Source organism: Pseudopipra pipra, chromosome 1 (genome assembly GCF_036250125.1).
Source record: "Pseudopipra pipra isolate bDixPip1 chromosome 1, bDixPip1.hap1, whole genome shotgun sequence".
Lineage (NCBI taxonomy): Eukaryota > Metazoa > Chordata > Aves > Passeriformes > Pipridae > Pseudopipra > Pseudopipra pipra.
Window position 1 is genome coordinate 48,267,124 of NC_087549.1, and position 24,644 is coordinate 48,291,767.

General features: G+C 39.8%; 1 protein-coding gene across 3 annotated transcripts; it reads left to right on the forward strand.

The window, feature by feature from the left end:
* The first annotated feature begins 141 nt into the window (after positions 1-141).
* Positions 142-24,472, forward strand: ABHD3 (abhydrolase domain containing 3, phospholipase). 3 transcript variants are annotated; one of them, XM_064655513.1, is made up of 9 exons: positions 142-483; positions 2,039-2,202; positions 4,556-4,738; positions 6,459-6,504; positions 9,312-9,424; positions 13,020-13,193; positions 13,854-13,902; positions 13,987-14,152; positions 22,362-24,472. In XM_064655513.1, the coding sequence occupies exons 1-9, from the start codon at positions 337-339 to the stop codon at positions 22,538-22,540; spliced, it is 1,221 nt and encodes a 406-aa protein (XP_064511583.1). In that variant the 5' UTR covers positions 142-336; the 3' UTR covers positions 22,541-24,472. The 3 variants fall into 3 exon arrangements, with proteins under 3 accessions (XP_064511583.1, XP_064511573.1, XP_064511591.1); XM_064655503.1 differs by lacking the exon at positions 22,362-24,472 and adding an exon at positions 15,153-15,697 and having other exon boundaries at positions 158-483; XM_064655521.1 differs by lacking the exon at positions 22,362-24,472 and adding an exon at positions 15,714-17,887 and having other exon boundaries at positions 164-483.
* The last annotated feature ends 172 nt before the right edge of the window (positions 24,473-24,644 follow it).

Consider the following 24,644-nt stretch of genomic DNA (forward strand, 5'->3'; position numbering starts at 1 on the left):
TGCTGGCGGCGGCTGCTGGGACACCCTAGGCCGCCCAGGATTGCCTCCCCTGCGGACAGGGCTGCGACCGAGCCCGGTCGTGACCCCTCCGAGCCGGCCCCAGGCCCGGCCAGCAGTGCGGGGGCGGTGCGGGGGCGGTGCGGGGATGCCGCCGGCGGCGCTGCAGCACGGAGAGGTCCGCGGGCAGCGGCAGCGGGAGGCAGGCGGCAGCTCCTCCTTCTCCTCCTCTTCCTTCTCCTCCCTCGGCCGTGGGGTGGGTTCGGCCGCGGCAGCCGGTGTGCGCTACCCTGCCGTGCTGCGCCGTGCCGTGCCGTGCCGCGCCGCCCCCCGTGTGCGATGGACTGGAAGGTGCTGACCAGGGAGCTCTCCCTCTACCTGGAGAGCCAGGTCCGCGTGGGGCTCTTCGGCTCTGGCGTGGGCTTGTCCCTGGTGCTGGGCTTCGGCGTCGCCTACGCCTGCTACTACCTCAACAGCATCGCCAAGGTGAGCGGGAGGGCGGCGGGGCGGGCGGGCTCCGCAGGTGTCCCGCCGAAGGGGAACCGTCCCGGGAAGGTCACCGCGACCCACTGCCCCTAGGGGAGCCGCCGGCGCCCTTCAGGCGAGGGGATCGGCATCTGGACCGGCTGGGGGGTAGGGTTCTGCGGCCACCTCGTCCTCACACCCGCCGTCCATCCTCTGGAGGAGCCGCTTCGGGGTGCCGGCCAGCCGAAACCTCGCACGGCCCCGGCCAGTGCAGCCCACCCCCGCCCGCCGGGGCTGCTTCCTCCGCGGGGGCCTCCGGTGACCCCCGCGACCACCGGCCTGAGGTGAGGGACAGCTCCTGTGGTCTGGGGGGATAAGGGACTCTTGCCTCGTGCGTCCCCAAAATGCAGTTGTACCAGGGAGAGAGCTTGGCTGGATGCCATGGTTTGGAAAGGGAGGTCAGGAACCCTCCTTCCACAAAAAAACCTGACCTATTTGGTTTACTAACAGGGCAGGTGATAAAGTAATTTTTCTGTCCTTGTACTGCCGTCGGTACCATCCTAAGTACCTCTGGAGCCACTATGGCAGTGTTTTGGGGGCTAGAGCACTCTCGTACATCTCCTCATCAGTAATGGTTTCATAGGCAAATTAGGCAATCGCAAATTACTTGGATACAGTGAGCCTGATCAGATCTAAAGTGGCCCCGTGGTGAGAGCGCCTCGTTGAATGCTTAATCAGCTGAAAATACGCATATCAAAAGGTTTTTGACTGTTGAGGACCTGAGTATTGCCACAGTCCTTCAGAGAACACTGAGAACATAGCCTTCCTCTTCATTGAGAAGAGGGTACTTGATTTTGGTCACAGGAGAAAAAAATAAGTGAGGATGTGACACTACTGCACTTTATATGTAACGGTTTTCCTCAAAGTATCTGGTTTTGCCGTATGAATGCTTGCATGTTGGAGAGTCACTGTAAAATAGAAGTTTAAGAAATATGGTTGCTAAAACATGAGATGTTTGCTATACAGGGATTTTTCCACATTAGTTGGTATACAAATGGAAGCTGTAAGGAAATTCTCTACATGCAGAGCATTATCAGAGATGAAGAACCGATGCAGTCTTGTACTGTAGTATGAGAGAGAAGGAGGAGTGTCCTACCAGGTTAAAGTAGGTACTGCAGGTGCACGGTCAAAGTGCACGAATTAAGCGTTATTTCTGTGCAGACCAAGAAAATGGACTTGGTAAAATCTTTCTCACCTACCGAGAGATGGTGGGGTTTTGATTTGTCAGTGAAGATACAATGCTGGTAAAAGTAGAGCTAGATCAGTATGTTATTAGAAGTATGTAAGGGGTCCATTATGTTTAGTGGGTTTCCCTTTTCTGTCGGGCATCTTGGCACTTCATTTGATTTTAATTTACTTTTCTCTTTACCATGGAAGAAAAAAGCATTGCAAATGATTTTATGAAATAAATCAGTTCACTCAGAGAGGATTTAAGCAATTATTAATTTCTTTCTTTATTTGTTTTTTAGTTTATTTTATATGAATGCCTATGCCTGACTGTAGTCTCTCTTCCTAGAAACCCCAGCTGGTGGCCAGCAATGACCGCTTCTGCCGCTTTCTTGAGGAATATTGCCCTGTTGTGACAGAAACTTACTATCCCACGATCTGGTGCTGGGAAGGTCGGGTACAGACACTCCTTCGCCCCTTTATCACATCTAGACCCCAAGTACAGTACAGGAAGTAAGTGCCCCTTTTTTTTTTAAGTGATTGATTTGCTAGCCAGTTGTTACCTTACTCTGATCATGTCACGTCTACTGTCATTGCTCAAGTTTGTGCTTGTGTGTTTTTGCTTTATGCCCACCTTTACAACTCCATCATAGGCTCGAAACTGTCTTCATCATGGATTCAATATGCAGTAGGTTTAAAAGGTCAATGTTCCAAATGGCCCTATTTTAGCTCAGAGAGTTTTGGAGCACTGAAATATTAGTGACAATATAGAAACTGATGTGGTAATATGTTCATAGGATTACACAGTGGCTGAGGTCAGAAAAGACCTCCAGAGGTCACTTTGTCTGACTTCCCTGCTCAAGCAGAGTCACTCAGAGCCAGTTGCCCCAGACCACGTCCAGATGGTTCTTGGATTTCCCTCAGGATGGTGACTGCACAACATCCTTGGGCGGCCTGTGCCAGTGCTCAGTCACCCTCACATTGAAACTGTTTCCTGATGTTCAGAGGGAAGCTCCTGTGTTTCAGGTTGTTCCCAATGCTTCTTGTTCTGTCAATGGGCACCACAGAAAGGAGCATGGCTCCATCTTCCTTGCACCCTCCCTTCAGGTATGTAAGCACGTTGCTAAGTTCCCCCTGAGCCTTTTCTTCTCCAGGCTGAGCAGTCCCAGCTCTCCCAGCATTTTCTCAGAGGAGATAGGCCCCAGTTCCTTCATCATCTTTGTGGCCCTTTGCTGGACTCTCTCCAGTATGTCCATGTCTTCCTTGTACTGGGGAGTTGGGAGCTGGACACAGTTCTCCAGGTGTGGCCTCACCAGTGCTCCATAGAGGGGCAGGATCACCTCCCTTGACCTGGCAGCAAGACTCCTAAGCCTCCATAGCCTCCAGGCTGTTGGTCTTCTTTCCTGCTGGCTCATGTTCAACTCAGTGTCCACCAGAACCCCCAAGTCCTTTTCTGCCATGCTGTTTTCCAGATGGTCAGCCTCCACCCTGTACCAGTACACAGGTTGTTCCTTCCCAGATACAGAACTTTGCACTTCCCCTTATTGAACTTCATGAAGCTCCTGTCAATCCATTTCTGCAGCCTTGTTTTGAATATACAGAACTTCGTGGATTTTTCAGAGTAACTTTTACCTGTGGGGTTTATGTTGTGTTCTTTGGTGCCTAAATTCTAAGAGGGAAAAAACCCCTTATATTTATTGCTTGCCCTCAGCTGATCTCTCTCACAGAGAAATGAGACTTAGCCTGGCAAATGAGGCATTTGGCACAAGACCTAAGGAGAAGTACTTTTATGCGCCGGAACCTGGATGCAACACAAGTTGTTTCAGCTCTGCTTGCATGGTAGAATAGATTTAGCATTTAGCAGCTTCCCTTAGTTTTAGTAATTAGGGAACATTTCAGTGGCATGGCCATGGCCACTTTTTCTAGTCCTTCTTGCATATTTCTATTTCAAGGTATGTGAGGGAAGAAATAATTCCATGGGGCAATGCTTATTTTGCACATTTGAGATTGTGTTGGCAGTACACACCAGCATTTAATCTGCTTCCTATTACTGAAAAAGGGCAAAGCTGAGCTAGATTCCAACAAGGGTGATTGCCTTTAAAATCTGGAGTAGTTGCTACCAAGACTTTAAAATGAAAAATCAATTGCAAGGTAGGCATACATTTTGGTAGTTGCTACACCAGCTCTCTCGAACAGTGTCTTCATTGCTAGGAAGAGGGAAGATACTGTATGTTTCTAAAAAAGGAATGAAACCTTTTTGTCATTGTTTAGTGAATGCTTAATTTCTTGAGACATTATAATATTTGTTGCATTGTTAAGATATATGGCTTAAAAGTGCATTCTAGCAAAGTTTGTGGAGGTACAGGGTGGAAGATACAGTAGTGTGTGTCTGTGCTTCACATGTTTAAAACATAACAAAGTGCCACCCATTATATATTCTGCTTCTTTGGATAAAGAGGAAAAAAAAATGTGATAAATGTTTATCACGTTGTCCAGTGTGCTATCAAAAGATTCTCAGATGATCCAAAGGAAATCTGCAGTACACAAGCCTATATAAAACAGAAGGCAGTGCCAAAAATCACATTAGTAACAGGCTTCCAGTACATCAGCAGCAATTTCTAAAAGGCCAGCTCTTCATTTACTGTGAACAGGAATTACTCCACAAATTGACTGTTCTAACTCTAGTCATCTGTAGGTGTGACTCTTTCTGCATGGTAAACATGCAGACATGTGGCACTTTGAGTATTAAAACATAATGAAAAATGCAGAATTCACACCTGGTAATTTGTACACTGCAAGCACTCTTATAAATAGTGTGTATGTATTTTTCAATCTAATCAGTGTTGTCTTGAAATGTGCCTTTCAGTGAGCTCATTAAAACAGCAGATGGAGGACAGATTTCATTGGATTGGTTTGATAATAATGACAGCTTATATTATCCGGATGCCAGCACAAGACCCACCGTCCTGTTATTGCCTGGCCTGACAGGAACGAGCAAGGAATCCTACATTCTTCATATGATCCATCAAAGCGAAACGCTGGGATATAGGTGCTGTTGTATTTCATTGCTAGTATTTTGCTGCTTCTAATAGGATCAAATATAATTATGTATGTGTATAAGATGCCTTCCAAAGGCAAATGAGCTCTAAATACCTTAGTTTATGTAAGGAAGTGTTATTAGTAATAATAATCACAGTGGAATTATGTAACAGGCAGTACATTTGGAAGGGCTGTTTTAGTATCTACAGATGTGCCCGAGAGATTGCAGTGAAAGTAAGCTAAGTCTGCATAGGGCTTTCACTGCTGCTTCTTAAATTATGATATCAGCATTTGTGTTAACCTTTACACTTTCTAGAGAAGGAGTTTATATTCAGCTCCAAGAAAACTTGTATGGATGGGTTGCTATCAATAGGCCTCAGAGGAGGTCAGCTTCTGAATGCCAAAATTGCTTATTCAGCAGCCTCAAATTCCTGCGTGTAGAAAGGAGAGCTAGCCTGCTCTTACTGTTGGTGTTTAAGGAGGAGGTCTGTCACTTCTTAATTGTCACAGTGTAATTTAGTTTTGTTCTTGAGGCTTCTGGTCAGAGTTGGGTAAAATAAGTGGATTAGTCGATGAGTAGACTCCTTTATGTAATCATATTGCTGTTGCTGCTACACGTCAAAATAAGTTGTCATTGTTCCAGAACCTGTATTTGGAATATTACATTTTGTCTTTGCAGATTGGCTTCTGGTACTGACTATAATAAGTTCTTCAAATATGTACATATGAGGTTTTATCTACATGTCTGGCTATCTCTTCTCTGTTTGGAGGTTTGGATAACTGCTTTACTAAATTATAAAAGTAAAGTAGCACTTTGACTGTTCAAAGTACTTTTAAAATCACTTTAAAACTTAGCAGTAAAAAATATCAGAGGTAGCCCTGAAATCAACAACTTGTTACTATTAAGTTTTAAAGTATTCCTGAAAGTAATATCTGCATTTGATCACCTAAGAAAAGAAGATATAGCATTAAAAAGGAGAGCTTTAGGTCGGATTTCAAGAGAATACTATAATTTTATTTTTAATCAGCAACATCTGAGAAAAATACCAAAATAGATTTATTTTCATGCCTTTAACTCATCTAAAATATGTATATATTATTTAACAACATTGTTACAGCGAGATGGTGCTAGAGTAATAGAAAAGAAAGATTTATTAAGAAAGTATAGATCCTTAAATCATGGTAATACTGCTAGAAGATTCAGAGACTCCCACCAACATGGAGAGAACAGAAACTTATGCTGTAGCAGACAAAAAAAAATCCCCAAGAACCTGCAACTTAGATGCAGCTCTCAGTATAATTTTGATTTGCCTCATTTCTTGCAATTTAATACAATTATGTAGCTTTGGAGGATGTCTGCACGTTCTTTTTCAGAGCACAGCTTTAGGCTCAGCCCTGCACTGGCAGAGCTCATGGCAGAGTGCAGGCAGGACATGTCTGTACCATCTTCAGGTAAACCCTGGGGTTCTCACCCTGCAATTTGACCTTGACCAGCAAATCAAGGTGCTCATATAGAGTCCCACTGACCTCAGTGAACTCAATTTTGGTATAAAGCTTGTTCTACACAGGTCAGGCTCTAGGATCTGTAGGTCTTTAAATGTTTATGTGCTGAACTTATTCATAGAACTGGCTCATTTTGCTTTATGCATTTTCATTTTTTTGTGTGTTTAAGTTATCTTTTTAGTGAAATAAACAATGTGTATAATTGAATTTACTGTCTCAATTTTTAGATGCGTGGTTTTTAACAACCGGGGAATTGCTGGTGAGGATCTTTTGGTAAGGATGACTTCTGAGATAAAACATCTCTCACTTAAAAGCGGTATATATGGAATCATTTGTGTCTGTTCGTACAGCTGGATTTAAATGAGAGAAACTCACAGCATGTGTTGAAAATCCAGAGAAGAGAATCTAGCCATCTGGTAGATCAATCGTGCCAATATTCATCTTTTATTTTAAAACTCTAAGAGATCAACTGGTCAACACACAATTTTTCTGAGCGTTTCATTTTATGAAATATTTTCAGTTACTAATATCTGTAACATTAAAATGAACAATCCTTACGTTTTTCTTTCAAAAAATACTGCAGTATATTTTACCATACAAATCCAAATATAAGCAATTGTAATTACTTTCCCAGCTGCCAACATGAGTTTAAAATAGATTTTTGATATGGTAAAAAAGTTGTTCCATTAAAATTAATCCATATTGTGTGTTAGTGAATTAATGAACCAGATTTATATGGATAGCCATATCCTAAAAGTCAAATGTGTTCTTGTATTTTTCTCAGCAATTCTGACAGAAACTCAGCTACAGAAGACAAATTTTTGTCTTTGGGACAGACATATCATGTTTGCTCAGAAATAACTGCCCATTCCTCAGATGAAAAAGTCTTGAAGCTAAACATTTTCTGCAGCAAGGGACAAGGCATGATGAAATATTGCTGAATAAGCTTTGTTTCTTCATATGCGATTTGTTGACAGTTCTGCAGCTGGAATGAATGTGCATAATACTTGGTATTGTTTTGCATTTTTTAATCCCCTAGTTTCAAACTTTAAAAAGCTCAGAATGTTTTCCCATAATCAGATAAAGCATTTCAATGCAAACATTGCCATGTTAAGAGTAGTTTTCTGCATACTTTTGCAGATGGATCTACAAAGCAGTTTTGTGACACACAAAGTCCTTATTGATGAATTTCTGAATCATTAAGAGAAAAGATCTCTTGTTTGGATGCATTGTGTGTATTTTACTGTAATCGGATTTACATCTTTAAGCTTTATAAGGTCTTGCAGTGAAGCAAACCAGCTGAAATTATCACATTTTCTGCAAAGGGGTTTCTACATTTTAATATAAAATCCCTAGTTAATGAGTTTGCAGCATGGTTGAGCACCACAATAGAAATTAGTTATGTAAACAGTTCTTTTTCTAGTCTCTTTAAAGATCGATTCAAACTTGTACCAAATAATAGTTACTTAAAGAATGCTGTTCTCATTGGTTATTGAAAGTTACTGTGAATTATTGCTATGGAATAATCAAGTATTAGGTTGCTTGCAGCCAGTGTAAACTAAGATGGTGTTTTAAAATATCTTCATACAATGAGTAGAGAGAGAGAGAGAGATGTTAAACTGTCAGGAATTAACTGAAGTTAAAGTGCAAGATATCTCTCTAGTTCTATAAACTTTTAATCAAATACACTTTCACTTAGAATACATTAGACCCTAGTTGCCAAAAATAATTTATTTTTCCATGTAAACTTGACAATTTAATTAGAATAAAACACATTCACACTGTTTATAATTAATAGGGTGTAAAACAGTGAAGAGTGATTCATGTGGATGAGAACTGGCAATGCAACATAAATGGAAATTAAAAATGTCTTCAGTTTTAATTATCCAGATTTAGCTTTTCTTTCAATTTTTTTGATCTTTGACTTCAACATTTCAATATTTTTGATAAATGTATTTTAAGTAATTAGTTTCATCTCATTAAACTTGTTAAAATCACCCACAAATATCCTGGCTGTTTAACTGAAAACAATTTTAAAAACCAGCCTTGAAATACATTGTTGCTTCAGGCAACAAATAAGTTCCCTTAATTCATAATTATGTATTTTTATACTTAGTTTTAATGTTTATACTGAAGTTTGGCAGGTCAGTCACTGCTGATAGTTAAATCAATATCACTAACATGTTACTAACAACTCTTAAGTTAAAAACTTTCTTTTGCTGTAGATGAAATCTGGACAACACTGTTAGACAAAAACTTGTTTTACTGTGATTCTTATTGCAGCTAAATGGACTTGTCTCCCCTGTACTGCTCCAGATAGTCCCTCAGATTGTGGCCTGTTCCAGATATCTGTGCAGATAAAGCTAAAAAGCTGTGCTTATCCTTCAATAGCAGGGAAGGGGTTACCCAAATATTACTGATGCCATTGGAAGTCATTCCTAGCCTCAATTCAGGATTTAAAGAGTTGCTAATGACAGACAAAAAAGGGATAATATATGTGTTTCATTACTTTAGTTAATAGGATATTTTACTAAATTAGGTAAATGTCACAGGGGAATTTATTTATCTATTTATTTGGTTTTATTGGATGTAGAATCTAAATATTGGTTACTTTTCAAATGCTGGCTATCAGAACTTGAAATCTAATATTTTCTTTTGCATTTGGATGTGGGTGAAGATGGTAAAATTGTCATTATAACTTCCTGTTCTGTAAATCACAGCCTTTATGATATGTTTCCATTTCCTCAGGGTATTTTAAAAATATCAGTGCCTATCTAGTTCTGATCTAGTTCTATCTAGTTTAGCTCACTGTTCTCTGTTCAGATTTCATCTAATGACCTGGAGGTTGCAGATGCTGAAGATATCTGTCATCTCTTTTATTTTGTAATGATAACATGTATAACTTTTTGTCAATCTACTCGTGAAACGCTCTGGGTTTGTATTTGCCACTTAGCAAAGCTTCATGATAAATGCTAAATTTATCTTGTTATATAAATGATCCACTGTTCAGTCTGCTTTGCCCTTAAAGGATAATACAAAAGCTTATGATGGCATTTTTTTTCCCTCTTGACTCCTTATAGACACCAAGGACTTACTGTGCAGCTAACACAGAGGATTTAGAGGCCGTTATTCATCATGTACACAGCTTGCACCCCTCGGCTCCGTTCATGGCAGCAGGTGTTTCTATGGGAGGGTAAGGTTATGTAACACAAGTCTCAGCTTAACTGTGGTTGTAAAATAAGACTGTTGCAGCCTTTTAAATTACTCCTCTGCAATACTTGCATTACTTACTGAACTGCAGCTAACTTGGGTCTGCCTCCAACAGTCAATATGCAGAAGACTTTCAGAAAGTTCTTCATGTCTTCGAGCCTTTCAGCTCTGTGTCAGGGAAAGTCAAAATTAGAGGGGGGTGGAGAAAGACAGGCAACAATGGCAGAGAGATTGACAGCCAAATAGGTAGGCAGTACAATCTTTGGAAACTATGGAGGCTGTCTTTGGAACAGAGGAATAAAAAATAGGAACTAGAGCTAATATACCATGTTTCATAGCAACCTATGAAATGACAAGATTTGTCTTCACTCTGTTTGGGTTCTGCAGTGTGTGGGTAGATTAGGCTGGAAGAGATGTGGGTATCTGCTCTGTCTGGCTCAGAACCAAGAAGTAGTATTGTTATTGAAACCAGTATGGGTTGATAGAGCATGTGGTATTAAGATTTGCTGTGTCCTGGCTGCTGTCCAGAAAGCACAGCTAGAACAGACAATGATAGCACAGTTTCTTAGAAAAAAAATCACTGCTAGAATCTAGAAGAAATATTCAGGCAGCCTATTTAACAGAAATCATAGAAGAGGAGAATTTTCATTAGAAATACTACAGACACAGTGGTAAAGTCCTGAGACTTCCCACTCTCTGATATTTTATGGAGGGTGGGCAGATATGGCCCTGTATATTGACATTAATCTACTAATGACTTGTAGGAGCTTTGGGATAAATAAATGTTTGTTCAAGCAATATAGTTATTGATAACCAAATAATTAACTTGGAAGCTTTTTAAATCAGGCCAATCCTTTTCCATTCATGTTACAGGGATTTTGCAAATGTCTTCAGTATGAAGACATAAATTTCCTCTGTATGCGAGTGTCTTATCTTGCTGGGAAGCCCAAAATTTGGCACAGTACTCCAAGTACAGTCTCATAAGTGTCAAATACAGGAAAGAAATAATTTCCTTAGACCTGCTTGTTGTGCTCTTACTTAGGTGCTGGACACTTTGATTTTTCCTGTGTCAAACTTCATGAAGTTTCTGCCAACTCATTCTGCCTGTTGAGGTCCCTCAGAATGTCAGCGTTGTCTTCCAGTTCAGCAGCCATTCCCCACAGTTTGATGTACAAGCTTCCTAAGGGTGCATTCCATCTCATCATCCAGTTAGTGAAGACTTACTTACACAGTATGGGCCCCATTACTGCCCCCTGAGAAACACTACTAGTATCTGGACCAACCATTGCAGTTGCACTTCAAGTTCCTGATCACAACTCCCAGAGCCTAGTGGTCTAGTCGGTTTTCCATGCATGTTGCAGGTCACCTATTCAAACATGCTCCTCCAATTTGACTATATGGAGACCATGGAGACTGTCAAAAGACTTGCTAAAGTCAAAATAAGCAACTTCCACTCCTTTCCCCTAATCAATGAATGATGAGTGAGCTCATCATAGAAGGCAATCATGTTGCTCAGGCATGCTTTGCCCTTGATAAATCCATACTGGCTGTTACTAGTCAGCTTCTTCACCTTTACATGCTTAGAAATGGCTTCCAGAGGATATTCCCAAAGGGCTGTGATTAGGCATTCCAGCCTGTATTTCCTCCTTCTTGCAGTTCTTGTAGATGGGTGCCTCTTTTTTCCAGGCATGAGAAATATTCAACAATTGCCACAGCCTTTCAAAAGTGATAGACAGCAGTCTCACGATGACATTGGCTACCTCCTTCTGGAGCTTTGGTGCGCTTCAACTGGTTCCATTGGCATGTCTATGCCAGGTTTGCATAACTGGGCCCTAATTTGGGCCCTAACTTGATCTTCTGCTGCCATTCTCCCATACTCTGCCACTAGGCACAGGGACTTGGTAGGCCTGAGAACCGAGCTCAGCAGTAAAGACAGGGGAGACAGGTAGCCACTCCTTTTTTACAAATCTTTAGTCAGTAGGTTTCCTGCTCCATTGAATAGTGATCCCAGGAAGGACAAAAGGCTGGTCAGCCTAACTTCAGTTCTTTGGAAAGATCCTCTGGAAGCCATCTGCAAGCACATGAAGGATAAGAAGGTGGCATTCATCAAGGACAAAGCATGCCCAAGTGGTTTGATTGCCTTCTATGATGAAATGACTGGCTTCAGTGATGAGGAGAAAGAAGAGGATGCTGTTCTGAGTCTTTTTTGTATCAAAAGATTTAGAGAAGCCTTTCTTGTTGCAGAAACCTTTCTTTTGTAGTCCAGCATATCCCTTGCTTGTGGAGGCTTAAGAGTGGGACTCGATGATCCTTGTGGGTCCCTTCCAGCTCAGCACATCCTGTGATTCTGTGATAATCTATACAGGACAGATTTGTCCAGTTAAGAATTAAAATAAACATTCACTTCACAGACATATAAATGTAAATTAAAAGCCACTTGTTCTACTGATCTTCAATATGAATTGTTTTGGAAAGGGACTTCATTTTCTAACATAAAGATTCCTAAACCTTCTCCCTATGACATACACTCTGTGCACTCTGTTAGAGAACTGGATTCTTCTACTACTGCAACTTTTTTTTTTATTGGTTTGTTGGACCGCTGTCTTATGATCTGCTAGGTAGTGCACAGGGACAAAGTCTCTGTGATAGCAGGCTGGTTCATGATGTCTTTGCTAAAGGTTGCTATCTTCTAAAGTACAGAAGATGAAGCCAAGGTACAGAGTGTTGGTGGTCCAGGGAGCTATATTAACAATTAACTGTAATGCTTTGTGTTAAGGGCTTGATATTAGAATGGTGGTTGTAAACTTTGAGGTCTCAGGCAGTAAAGAAAGACAGCTTTTCTATTAGTATTTTTCTTTTACAGTTTCCTGCTATTTTATTTTTTCTACATTTGAAGGATCAGATACTTGTGAACTCTCCCGTTTTTCAACATAAGTATACATTAGCAATAGAGACTGTAAGTTGCAATTGGTCAGAAAAACAAGACTTAAGTAATTTATTTGGCTCATAAGTTTGTTTCTCTAGTTTTATTCATTGTCCAACACTTCATTCTTTACATACTGTGTGTTATAAAACAACTGTGTTCTCTCACATGTGTGAGGTGGGGTAATGGCACTACCTTCAACTCAAGAGACTGCTTCATAGTGAGACAGGCATGCCAGGGGCAGCTTGCATTTTTCAGGCACATTTATCAGATTTAACACATCAGGAAGACTAAGGCCTTTTAAGATGGTAAAACTTACTAACAACTTGGGAATACCTGTTCCATGAGTAAGAATCATTTGTTTGACCTTTTCATCCCTTTAATGATATAAATGAGACTAGTACATCTTTATTTCTAAATGCATTCCTACCCACACCCTACACAGTGCACCAGTCTCCTCTCTGAGGAGAAAGTAAACTTCATGAGTCATGTGCTGATTACACTGACTACCTTTTAGCTGTATTAGGCACAACTTTAGGGCTGATACAAGAAACTATTGAAAAACAGACAAAAAGGTGGCTGACTTATATTTACTCTAAATTGAAGCAAACAATTTGATAGTATATATGTTTCTGTTTTTCATTTCTGTTTGTAGCATGCTTCTTTTAAATTACCTGGGCAAAACTGGCAGAGACACTCCTTTAATGGCAGCTGCAATTTTCTCTGCGGGTTGGAATGTTTTTGAATCTGTAGAATCTCTGGAGAAGCCACTAAACTGGCTTCTTTTCAACTATTACTTGACCACTTGTCTACAGTCCTCTATCAGCAGGTGAGTTGCCTTCTGAACTACTTAGAAAGGTGGAAGGATGTTAGTATGAGATCTACAGCAGGTATAATAATCAGGGCAAAATTAGTGCTGTAACAACACTTTGCATAGCTGTTCTGTGTGCATTCTTTGGTAAGTTTTGAAATCAAAAGGATCTTTGCAAGAAAGATTGTCATCAATGCAGCTAAATTTATCTGCTTCTCAAAGGGCTCAGCACAAGCCCAATGTACTTCTGTATTTATAGATGAAGTAAATGGATTTTTTAAATTTTTAGACATGCATATATTGACTTAGGAGTATATATGTATATATACTAGTTCTTTTAAGTCAATGTTGACTGCAAAAGCACAGAAAGGGCTAGTTCATCTTTTGCTTTATAAAACTAGGGTGTATTTTGTGTTCTAAAATATCAAGTTCTCTTATCTATGGCATTTTTCTCATGGCTTATGCAGACTTTTACTATGTTGCTAGATGTGCCTGCATATGAATGAATAATTCTTCTGCTCTTGGATTCCTGACAGATTTTTATTATGATAGAAAATTAAAAACAAGCATGTTCTTGTTAGAAAGTTACTTCTATAATGTATCTGAAAAGCAGAGGACTTCTGCATCTGTTAACACAACAAAAAACAAGCCCTCTGATTTTTCTCTCCTTCTTTTTAGGCATCGACAAATGTTGGAGAAATTATTTGATATGGATCTTGTGATGAAGGTATGTGAGAATGTTACTTCTGCTTTAGCTGGATGCTGTTTTCAAAATGCTGACATAGTTCCCTATTTGAATTCTGTACTTCAGGCTAGAACTGTTAGAGAATTTGATAAGCAGTTCACTTCAGTCATGTTTGGCTACCGTTCAATTGATGATTACTATGAAGATGCTAGTCCATGTCGCAAGCTGAAGTCAGTAGGAATTCCAGTGTTATGTCTAAACTCTGTGGATGATGTTTTCTCACCAGGTCATGGTAAGTTTAGGCTTTTTAAAATATATTTATCTGTATATGCAGTCATTAAGACAAACTACATAGGTTTGAGAATGAACTCAGACCTATATGTAGAGGTCTATTAAATGTGACTTGTACATAGGATCAAAACTTCCACACATTTACAGTTTACCTAAGGTGTAAGACACATATAAAACAGCTAATGATGGAGAGACCTGATTAGTACAGAATGCAAAAGTATATGGGGTGGCCTCATTAACCATTAATGGAATCTTTACAGTCAAAAGAAAGAAATCTGCATATTTAGGGTGTGAGTTATTTCACTGTAAGGAAGACATCAGATGTAGTACCCTCTCAGAAGCATCCATTTCTATTCATCAAGTACAAAGAGAACCTAGAAAAAGGAACTCAGATTCAGGGGTCTGGATTGTAGACATTCGGAATTCCATTCAAGTGAAAACAAGTTTTTTTTTATTATTGCTATTTTTTAATCAGTCCCTACAAGGAATATCTGGGAGTCGCTTATGTTTCAGATGACATTAAATTCTTGGCTGTTGTTCACAGTGCCACCTCCAGTACCTGAAAATTAAAAGTAAGAAAAAATCTAAGTTAGCATGTAGGCCAAAATCTAGGGTAAGGGAAGAGATATACACAAAGTGAGCTCCTAGAAGGAGGCCCATTGAAATTAATAAGAATCTAACTAGAAGATGAAACAGCAATATTAGCTAAATAACTGGCTGAAAACTCTGTTTTCCATTTGACTTCTGTTTTCTGCCAAACACATGATCATTATGAACATTTTACTTTTGCTCTGTAGATCAAAACCATGTGGCTACCTATCTTAAAAAGATATGCTAGTTCCTGCAGTTTGTGTGTTGGTTGTAGTGTCTGAGAAGAGAGGTAGAACAAAAACTAATGTAGAGGAAAACCACTAAAATGAACAGCTGGTTGAGGCAACAGTCTTCCAGCTGTGAACACCTAACACCTTTAAAACTTAGTTAATGCACTTGATTTATTTCAGGGAAATTTTCTTCTGCCACCACAAGCGAAGTGAGATTCTTGCAGAATGAGTCACGAAACCAATGTAAGCAGGCAAACATATTAGAACAAGTGGAAAATGAAGGAATTGGAAGAGACTCTTTGTGTGTTGTACTGTTTTATCTGTGTGCAGATGTACAACATATACAGAAACATGCACACACATTACTATTTATAGTTCGAAGACCTGTTAGAGACAAATGTGACATGAAGATAAAAAGACCACTCCAGTAGTGTGCACTAGAAAAAGACAGTTGGATTTCTTCTCCTCTTGAACAAAAAGCATGAACAATATAAAGAGGTGACAGCCATCTAATATGAAGGAAAAAATGGTAACTCTGGATTACCCAAACTACCTATCCCTTACATTGGCCGAAACAGAGGCTTAAAAAAACAGTAAGATCTGAGTCAACACAGCAATATTATTCCAGAATACTACATACACATTTAACAATTTCTGGTTCAAGGACTTTGTGAGACAGAGTTAGTCCCTTTGTATTTACAAGCCTCTGTGGTTTATTTTTTTTTCCTTGAAATTGGACAGTTGCAAGTTCTCTTACAAGCTTGTAATGGCCTGGAAATAAGAATGGATGGGTGACCCTAAAATCTATGTGCAGATATAAAATCTGACTAGTGACTCTGAAGATAATATTTTATGGGTCTTATGACCCTGGGGATGACTTTCCCCATCATACTGCAAGGTGGGTGATCTGCTGTGCCTTGTTTCTTTCATGAAGTATCTGAGAGAGGGAACAATGGCTTCACCTCTATGCTTAGCTCGAGCTTAGTTTGTGGTTTGTGTCCTGCAGTGAAATAGTAACTGTGGCAGGAGTAAGCTACCTAGTTAGCATGGTAGCAACAGCAGTGAACCAGACAGTGTGCCTCTGTCCCTTTTCCAGCCTATTATCACTGAGACTGGGACATTTGTTAGCTAGATAAAAGCTAGTACAGATACTCCATCCCCTTTTAATTTTAGAATACAACCTCCATCCAGCTCTCAAGAGCCAAGTATTGATCCAATCCCATGAAGCTCAATCTGAACATTAGAAAACACTTTTTTTTACTGTGAGAGTGGTCAAATAGAGAGGCATAGAGAGGTTGTGGGATCTCCATCTATGGAGATAGTCAAAACCTCACTGGACACAGCCCTGGGAAACCTGCTCTAGGTAACCCTGCTTGAGCAGGGGTGTTGGACTAGATGTCCTCAAAGAAGTCTCCTACAGCCTCAAAAGTTCTGCAACTGTGTAGTTTGACTAGTCAAAAGATGAGTGCCCTAAAATACAGCTGTAGCAGATCTTTCCACCCTTGAAGCTGTTTTTAAAAGTAACACAACTCTTGGTGAACAGTGGGATGGTTGCTCATGTAAGATTAGTATCAAACCTATTATGAGAATGCCTTAGAAGTCTTGCAGTGTAGAGGGAGGTAAGGTAGAGCACCTGCACTTCTGAAACAAGAAGTGTTAGAATCTGTTCTAATGACTGTCCATCTTCTCCTAAACTCTGACCCTAAGCAGCCTTTCTCCCTGAAAATATTTGTGTTGTTAACCATTCATATGTTCCTTGTTCACAGAGTTAATGCTGTTAGCCATAACCCTTTGTCCTTGTGGTGACTAGTTTCCCTTAGAAAGGGCCACCAGGGCAATGTTGATTTACAGCTAATAGTACTCTATGCGTCTATCTTGGGTCCTTTTTCATTTGTGCTGGGCACCCTCAATGTGAATCCATGTACTGGCAGGAGACACAGAGCACCCTGATTAGCAGCCTAGGGTTTATGTCTGCTGCCATTAGTTACTGGAGTTTGTTCATCTTGACACTTCTGTGAGCTGTTTTATGTTAGCAAACATAAAGGGCTGGTGTTACTCTTGGAAGAGACTTTATTCTGGCAGTGGGCTTGGTTTTTTCTGACTTAAAAATGTGTGGAAACATGTAAGCCTTTCACAATCAGAGGCAATTTCCACTCACAACTGCATAATGGACTCAAAGCCACAAAATTCATTCTCATCCAGACCCCAGCCTTTTACTGACTTTGGCAACTGGTTATTTCATTCCTCATCTCTCCCAGTAATACCTACCAGCTTTTAAGCTACCTTCCACCTCTGTTGTAGATAGCTGTAGTTTCCAAGAGCTGGGAAACAGGCCTAGAAAACTCATCAGGGAGAAAGCCGTGCCAGAATTCCTTTGTGTTTAAATAGTCTCCATAAAGCCAGACACATCTATCTTCCTGTAACAGAGCTTGAGGGATACAAAACCAAGTCACTACACAATGTGGACCTGAAGTTCCCTTAAAAAGTGCAGAGGCTGCCTCTGTTGCTTCTTACAACCTGATCATTTCTTCTTGTGTACATTTTGGTACGCTTCGTACTTCCCAGCAGTTATTTTTAAATATATTGTGAAAATGTACCATTCGATCTCAATCCAGTATTAGGAAGAAACAATTAATTTGCATTAATTAATAAACATTAATTTCCTTAATGTTGCTGTTTAAAAGTTCATAGAGCTTGGCAGCTGATGTATCTGTAGTTTTAATTCTGGAATGCAGTTCTCATATTGCATAATACTAACTAATAAAAACAAATGCCTTCTTCATTGCATGACACTTTTCTCACCATAACTAATTTAAACAAGTCATTGTTGCAGGAAATATGTAATAAAACCAAGTCAAGACCTTTTATTTTGTAAATGTGAAAAATAAATCAGGAAGGTGGAACAATAGCATTCATTATCAGTGTCACATTTAACTTTTCATCCAAAGTGGCATTTTTCTCCTCAGAGACTTTAAGCAGTGTATTAGGCATCTGACTTAAACTTCACTATACTAATGCTTAGCTAATTGCTGCTAGTGAGCATTGTGCCTGAGCTGGAAGCCTGCCCTTGAAGCTAGGTACCATGCCAGCTCCCTCCTGATCCACTGTGACAAATAAGTGCATGTCTGAAGCTCAGTTGTACATTCTATTGAACTCTCTGAACCTTTTCTATTCCCCTGAATCCAAACTTGAAGTAATTGCTCTTAGGTGTTATTTTGCATCCTGTTATGTAAACAGCATATTTGAATGAATTTGTTGGGAGAGACAAAATGGCCAAGGAATGGCAGACAAATAACAATTAGAGTAAAAGTTTAAGGAATAGAGAGAAATCAACCAAAAAATGGAGTGTTTGACAGCAGTGACTTATTTAAGCTTCACATGTATGTTTTTCTTTTGTTCTTTTTAAAAAAATACTTTTTTTGGGACAAAGAATGTACAACAAATTGGTTTTGAATTAAGTAATTCTGCATATATGTATTTACATTGTGGTTCTGTGATCACAAATAACAGACCTGTGCCTGCTGGATCAAACAACAGTGCAAATTTTGGCCAGTAGAAACTGAAGTACAAGGTTACATGCTGACAACAATGAACAGTGGTATCTTTTGGCATGTCATCCTATATCCTAGAGTGCATCACATCCAGTGCTCCATTCATCTGCCCTTTAGATTGCAGAATTTGCTCTGTTGCACTGTGTTTTTATTTATTGGATGGCTAACAGTCCCTAGAAGCAGCCTTAAGGGAAGTACCACACCACTGCCAAGCATCATTTGCATTTTGGCACTGGAGAGCAACACAGCATATTCAGTTCTCTCACGAGAAGCTGCAGAGGAAGAAACTCTGCTGGGAAGGAGTTACACAGATGAATAGGGACAACTTCAGGATAGGATGATGGAAGATGACATTCGTGAAGACCTGTGTGGCTTGCACCTTACATGGCACAGAAGATAACTAGCAGCCTAGTGCAGGATTGGTAGGCTTCTAGGAAAGAGCTGCTGTAGCTGTTTGGAGGCAGGCACCACATGGCACCCCCTGCAGTACTGCCAAGCAGTTTAGGAATGAATAACCACCAGCAAACCAATTTGGGAGGTATGGTTATGCTGGCAACCTCTGAATGACAGGTATGCAGAGGTCACAGTGAGCTTTGCCTGTAAGGGGTTTCCCAGCTGAGTTGGCACAACAGAGGAGATATTTATTATCATCTCCCTTCCAATCCCCCAGCAAAGCGGTTTCTTACTAGGAAGGGATGTTTCTCTCTACACTTTTGACACTAGTCTGCCAAAATGAGTGTTTGTCATGTCTTTGCACAGTCTTAGCCAGTGAAGAGGTATGTTCAGACCAGTAAGCAGTTGATCCTGAATCCGTTAGGATCGATGGAGTTCTCTGATTACTGGAGGTCAAGTCTGTCCCTCCTCACACATTCCTCCCCATACCCTTGCACAGAAGCCTATTTATTAGTCCCCTCAGTGACCAGGGAGACAGCTGCAGAATGGTTGTGGAAAGTTTGATTCATTGCCTGAAGCATGATTGGGGTTTGTGTCTGATCCCCACTTCTCTGTTGGGATTCTGTTTAGCATGGCCCACACGCTACTGGAGGGAAGAGGAGCAGATGGCTTGGTACAGATAAGTGGGCAAATTCCTATGCAGTCGGCAGAAGCTGACATGAATTGCAGCCACTCTCTTTGTGCATGGCAATGTGTTCATCCACAGAATCCAAGAAAGGCAGATCAGAGTTTGCTTAGCAGATTAACTCAGGCAAAACTCCAGATGAGCACTTGATGAGTCTGAAAATGATGCATGTGTTGGATTGCAAGAAATAATACACTGTTTTCTGCATCTCTTGTTTTCAGCCTGTGCTATTCCTCAGCCTAGGCTTTTACTTCATTGACTTTTGTTTTTAGTCTTGCCTCAGCACTGCTTTCAAAGACTGAGATACTGTATACAGTATTTCCAATTTTCCAGCTGAACAAAGGAAAAGCCAAGGACTTCTTATAGAGGCAGTAAGAAGTGTGGCTCCTTCCACATACTAAAGAATCAGAATCACTTAGTAAATGCTGGAATCTATAAAATGCACACAATTTTGAAAGGAGGGACAAAGTGGAAGAAATGGATAGCACTGATAAGCAAAGAACCTCACGTATTCTGCAAGGGAATCCCCACTGCTCTCTGGAGCCCAGTCTGCGCTCCAGCAGGCCACGGCCACGTACCTTATATTATGGGCTGGAACCTTGTAACACATATTCATAAAAGACACTAACCCTGCTACGCAGACAGTCGGTTTAGCATTCATACTGAGGCCCTGGAGTGGAACAGAGCATGTCATTCCAGGCACTGCTAGTAAGGACCTCTGAGGCACAGTCCGCTCCCCTGACTTTATGGGTCTAGTGCTTCTGCTCTGATCTATTTTAAGTTGCACAGCTGTTCACCACAGTCACTGCACTCAAGCTCTTGTGTGACTTATTCTGGCTGGGGGTCCTTTTTCAGCTAAGGAAGGGGTTACTCTGTGCTCTTACTCTAGTTGCTGAGAACAAAGGCAAATAGGCATCTGAAGCACACAGCAGTGAGTCTGCCAACATCCAGATGAAAGTAAAGAACATCTATAAAGAAGGTAGTAATATGCAGGGATAGTGACTATTCAAGGATAATGACCTTTGAGATAGCAAATATATAAAGGGGTAAAGGAACAGACTCCTAGAAATAGGAGTGAGTGGGAGATGTCTCTGAAGGAATTGCAGTGAGGAAGGGATGTGGACAACTGCCCCCCCCCCGCCCCTGCAGCTGAACCTGATTAAAAATCTCACTTCAAAAATACTTTAAAATAATTGAGGAAGCAATAGACATCTTTTGAATAACTTGCTCCTTTGTGTTGTAGTGCCAAGGCATTTTTACTTCAGCAGTGTATGACTTAAAATCAGATTTATTTTCTTGTGGAGTCATAAGGTTTTTTAAACAACACAGTGAAATTCCTGCTACTCCCTTCATTTTTCTTTTGCTGGTTTTTTTTCTGTCAATCCTGAATAATCAAAAAATCTTTATGATTTTTGGTTTTTTCTCTTTCATATATTACTTGAAAACTGGAACTTAGTAAGGCATTCTTTACTGAAATGTATTGAGATTTCTGCTTGTTCAGGAGTACATTTAACATACCTAAAATGCCAGAGGAATATACTTAAATAACTTAATTTTTATGGCTCTGTGGTGTTTGCACTCTTGATATAGTTCCACTGCTATGTCAAGCACTTCATATGGTAATAGGATCATTCCATCACACTAAAATACCATTTGTAAAGTCATATGCTTTCTCTGTTTTCAGTCTGTGCTAGCTGACCTTTGTTTTCCTTCACAAAGGGAACTGGCCAGGTGTAGCATTGATTAAGCCACACATTTATGCATAGTCATAACAGGAGGCACTGAAGCCTCCCCTCCTGCACATTTCCAGATCAGTGCATATCTCAGGTGTCATTCACTGATGGCTCTGAGCTAACTGTAGGCCATCACTGAAATGGCCACCTCATCAAAGGTCTCATCTGAACGTCTGCTGCCATTCATATGTTTGTATTAACACAGGGAACCAGACCAGGAAGCTGAGCAAGAAAACTAACCCAGCAAAAGAAAAATCCTTGTAATACCCATTCTAATAATTTGAATTCTAAATTAAGTAATTTCTAGCAGTCACTATTCAGTAGAGAACCACTAACCTACTGGGTGACACAGAGCAGCTTTCTGTGTCCTTGTACAATTGTTTTCCCTTCCTCTTTTTCTCTTTATCTTGTGTATTAGATTATGAGCTCCTCAGGGCAAGAACCATCTCCCAGTGTGTTTGCATTGTGTGCTCTAAATGTGCGGGTGTAAATGTATGGCAAATCAGATGTAATGATAATAACCTGGGATAATCCTTAATATTAGCTGATAGGATATCATACAGACCAAATCTTATTGTGACGTTAAAGGTTTTGTGTTTGGAGTCTCATACAAAAAGAATGGGATTTGCAATTAAGGTCCCAGTTCCTCAGCTTTTCCAAGACTGAATATTGCAATACCAGTTAAAAACTACAGGCTTGATTGTCCTTTTACTTACACTATTTATAGCAAATCCTAAGTATGCATTAACATGGGTGCTGTTTCATCAGTCGGACTGAAAGAAAGGTGAAGCTGAAACTTTTACAGCAGCCAGAAAAAAAAAAAAATCACACAGATAAGGTCAGTTAATGATGAAGAGAGAAATGGCTTTTAACACAGCTATGGTTCTAAATCCTGTGATAATTTAAGCGTATGTTCATGTTGTGCCTATTTATTCAGACATAATATGAGAAAGGTTTAAGAGAAATTATTCAATGTCTGGCATTTCTTAGAAGGATAAGGACTTAAAACTTTTTCCCCCCCTTTTAGCTATACCAGTAGAAACTGCCAAACAAAATGCAAACGTTGCTTTGGTTCTGACTTCGTGTGGAGGCCATATTGGTTTTCTGGAAGGAATATGGCCAAGGAAGTGCACTTACATGGACAGAGTCTTCAAGCAGTTTGTGCAAGCTATGTTTGAGCATGGAAATAAGATCTTAAGCATGTAGCTTTGGACCGCTAGTATAGCACAGTGGCACATTCTGACAAGGGCAGTTAAGCTTAGTGCACAAATTTTAACTCCTGTAAGCCAGCAAATGGATAAAGTCCATTACTACATGCAAAAATATTTTTGCCTAAGATTTTGTAGCAAGAAACTAAATATTATGTTGTCACTTTTATATTTATTTTTAATATGCCTTACTAAGAATGACCTTAAATGAAACAGCGTTCTGCATACATCAAATTGCACTTAACCAAAACTATCAAGTAGAGAGATTATAATTCCTCAGGATTGTAATTTAAACCAATATGTATTTAGGAGACTTAATTTAGATGGCTTTTAATATTAGAATGGCGACACTCAAAATAGCTTCTATTATCCTGTCACACATAGTACAAGTTGGCCCATTCCTTAGGGCACTGATAGTGAAAATCTTAAAATATGAAAACAAAAGGAGGGAACAACAAAAAAGCACCGATTCTGCAAATAAATCAAAATTTCAGCATGTTATTCCATAGCATTAGATTGATACCTGCTTTTGCTGTTCTGCCCTGAGAGCATTCAGATTTAGGGCTGGTTATTGTTTTTTAGACTATGTCAATGCCATCCTTGTCTTATATGATTATTTTTTAAAGAGCTAATTTATAGTGTTTACATATAACCAAAATATTCCTTTAAAACAGTACTGTAATAACTTACGTAATTAAAAGACATCTTGCATTTCAAATTTTATGTAAACCTGGGTGTTGTCATATAAGTAATACATGCTTCATATAACTGGTAAACTTGATGATTCAACCTGCTATGTTTATATTACCCTGCAAGAACATTTCAGTTTTAAAGAATAAACATTAGAGCATTGGGAAATTATTATATAATCTGCTTTAAATTAAAAAAAAAATCCCAACCTTTTGTCTCTGGTACTGTTTCATATAATTTCTGAAAAAAATGCAACAAACTGTTTAAAGAAAGTTGGGATGAAGGTCAAAGTCCCAACTCTCTGGTTTGTTTATTTGATCATTTTGTCAGCATTCTGGCAGTGGGTTGTCAAATCACTGAAGCCACTGCAAACCGATTTCTGCCCTCACAGCTTATGAGTCTGTGAGGCTGGCCGAGGCATTGCTGTTCTCCTCAGCCCTGATGTACAGTGACAGCCAACGTGGGCCTGTGAGGAAAAAGGACAGTTGGACAGAATATATTCTGAAACTGTTGGGAAGTCCAAATTTAGGGCATGCTAAAATTTAAACAAGGCTCTTAAGCAGCTTCTGTGGAGCTCCTGCCTTCTGCTGATCACTGATTTGGGCCCAGCCACACAAGAGAAGTCAGCAAAGATGCCTCTGCATTTTTATTTTTATCTTTTGAGCAGGGTCAGTACAAGAAGAAAATGCGGCTAAAAAAAAGCAAGTCAGGTCTTTTGTCTCAAGCAGTACGTGAACACTCCTCTTGCAAGGCATGTTTCCTAGTAACAGCAAAGGAAGAACAAAAATACTTTTTGTCTTTAGAAAAAGAAATTGGGACATGCTATACGAAAGCTGTTTCGTAAGGTGGACGGTTGAATTAAAAAAAATGGAAAGTGCTTTAAAATTCTGACTTTTAAGACAAGTGCTGGTCCTTGCCCAGATAATGAACTCTTATTTTTTCTTTAATAAGCAAAATGAGAAAAGTGAATTGCAAAAGCAAAATGAAACTTTGTGCATGCTACTACAATACATGAAATCAGCGTATTAGTAGGGTGCCTTATTTATTCTTGTATTCATTTCCAGGTTTTATGTTCATGCAAAAACAATGAGCAATAAACAGTGTATTTAGCATTATATTTGTAAAATTGTTGGGGTACAGTACTGTTCAAAACTCACCATCAAGTATGAATGAAAATAAAACCACTTACATTAAATCACACCTTACTGTTTAAATAAAAGTAGTATGATTAATGGCAGAATTTCTGTCTCTCTGCACTGTCTTCATTTAGGTCCAATCCCACATACAAATCCCCATAAGGCATTTATCTTTGAAGGTGTATCTAACAAAAATCTGTAAAGTTGGTTTCTTTCCCCCCCAGATATCGAGTGTTTTTCCTTATAATCTATTAGGGAAAATGCATTGTTAGAAAT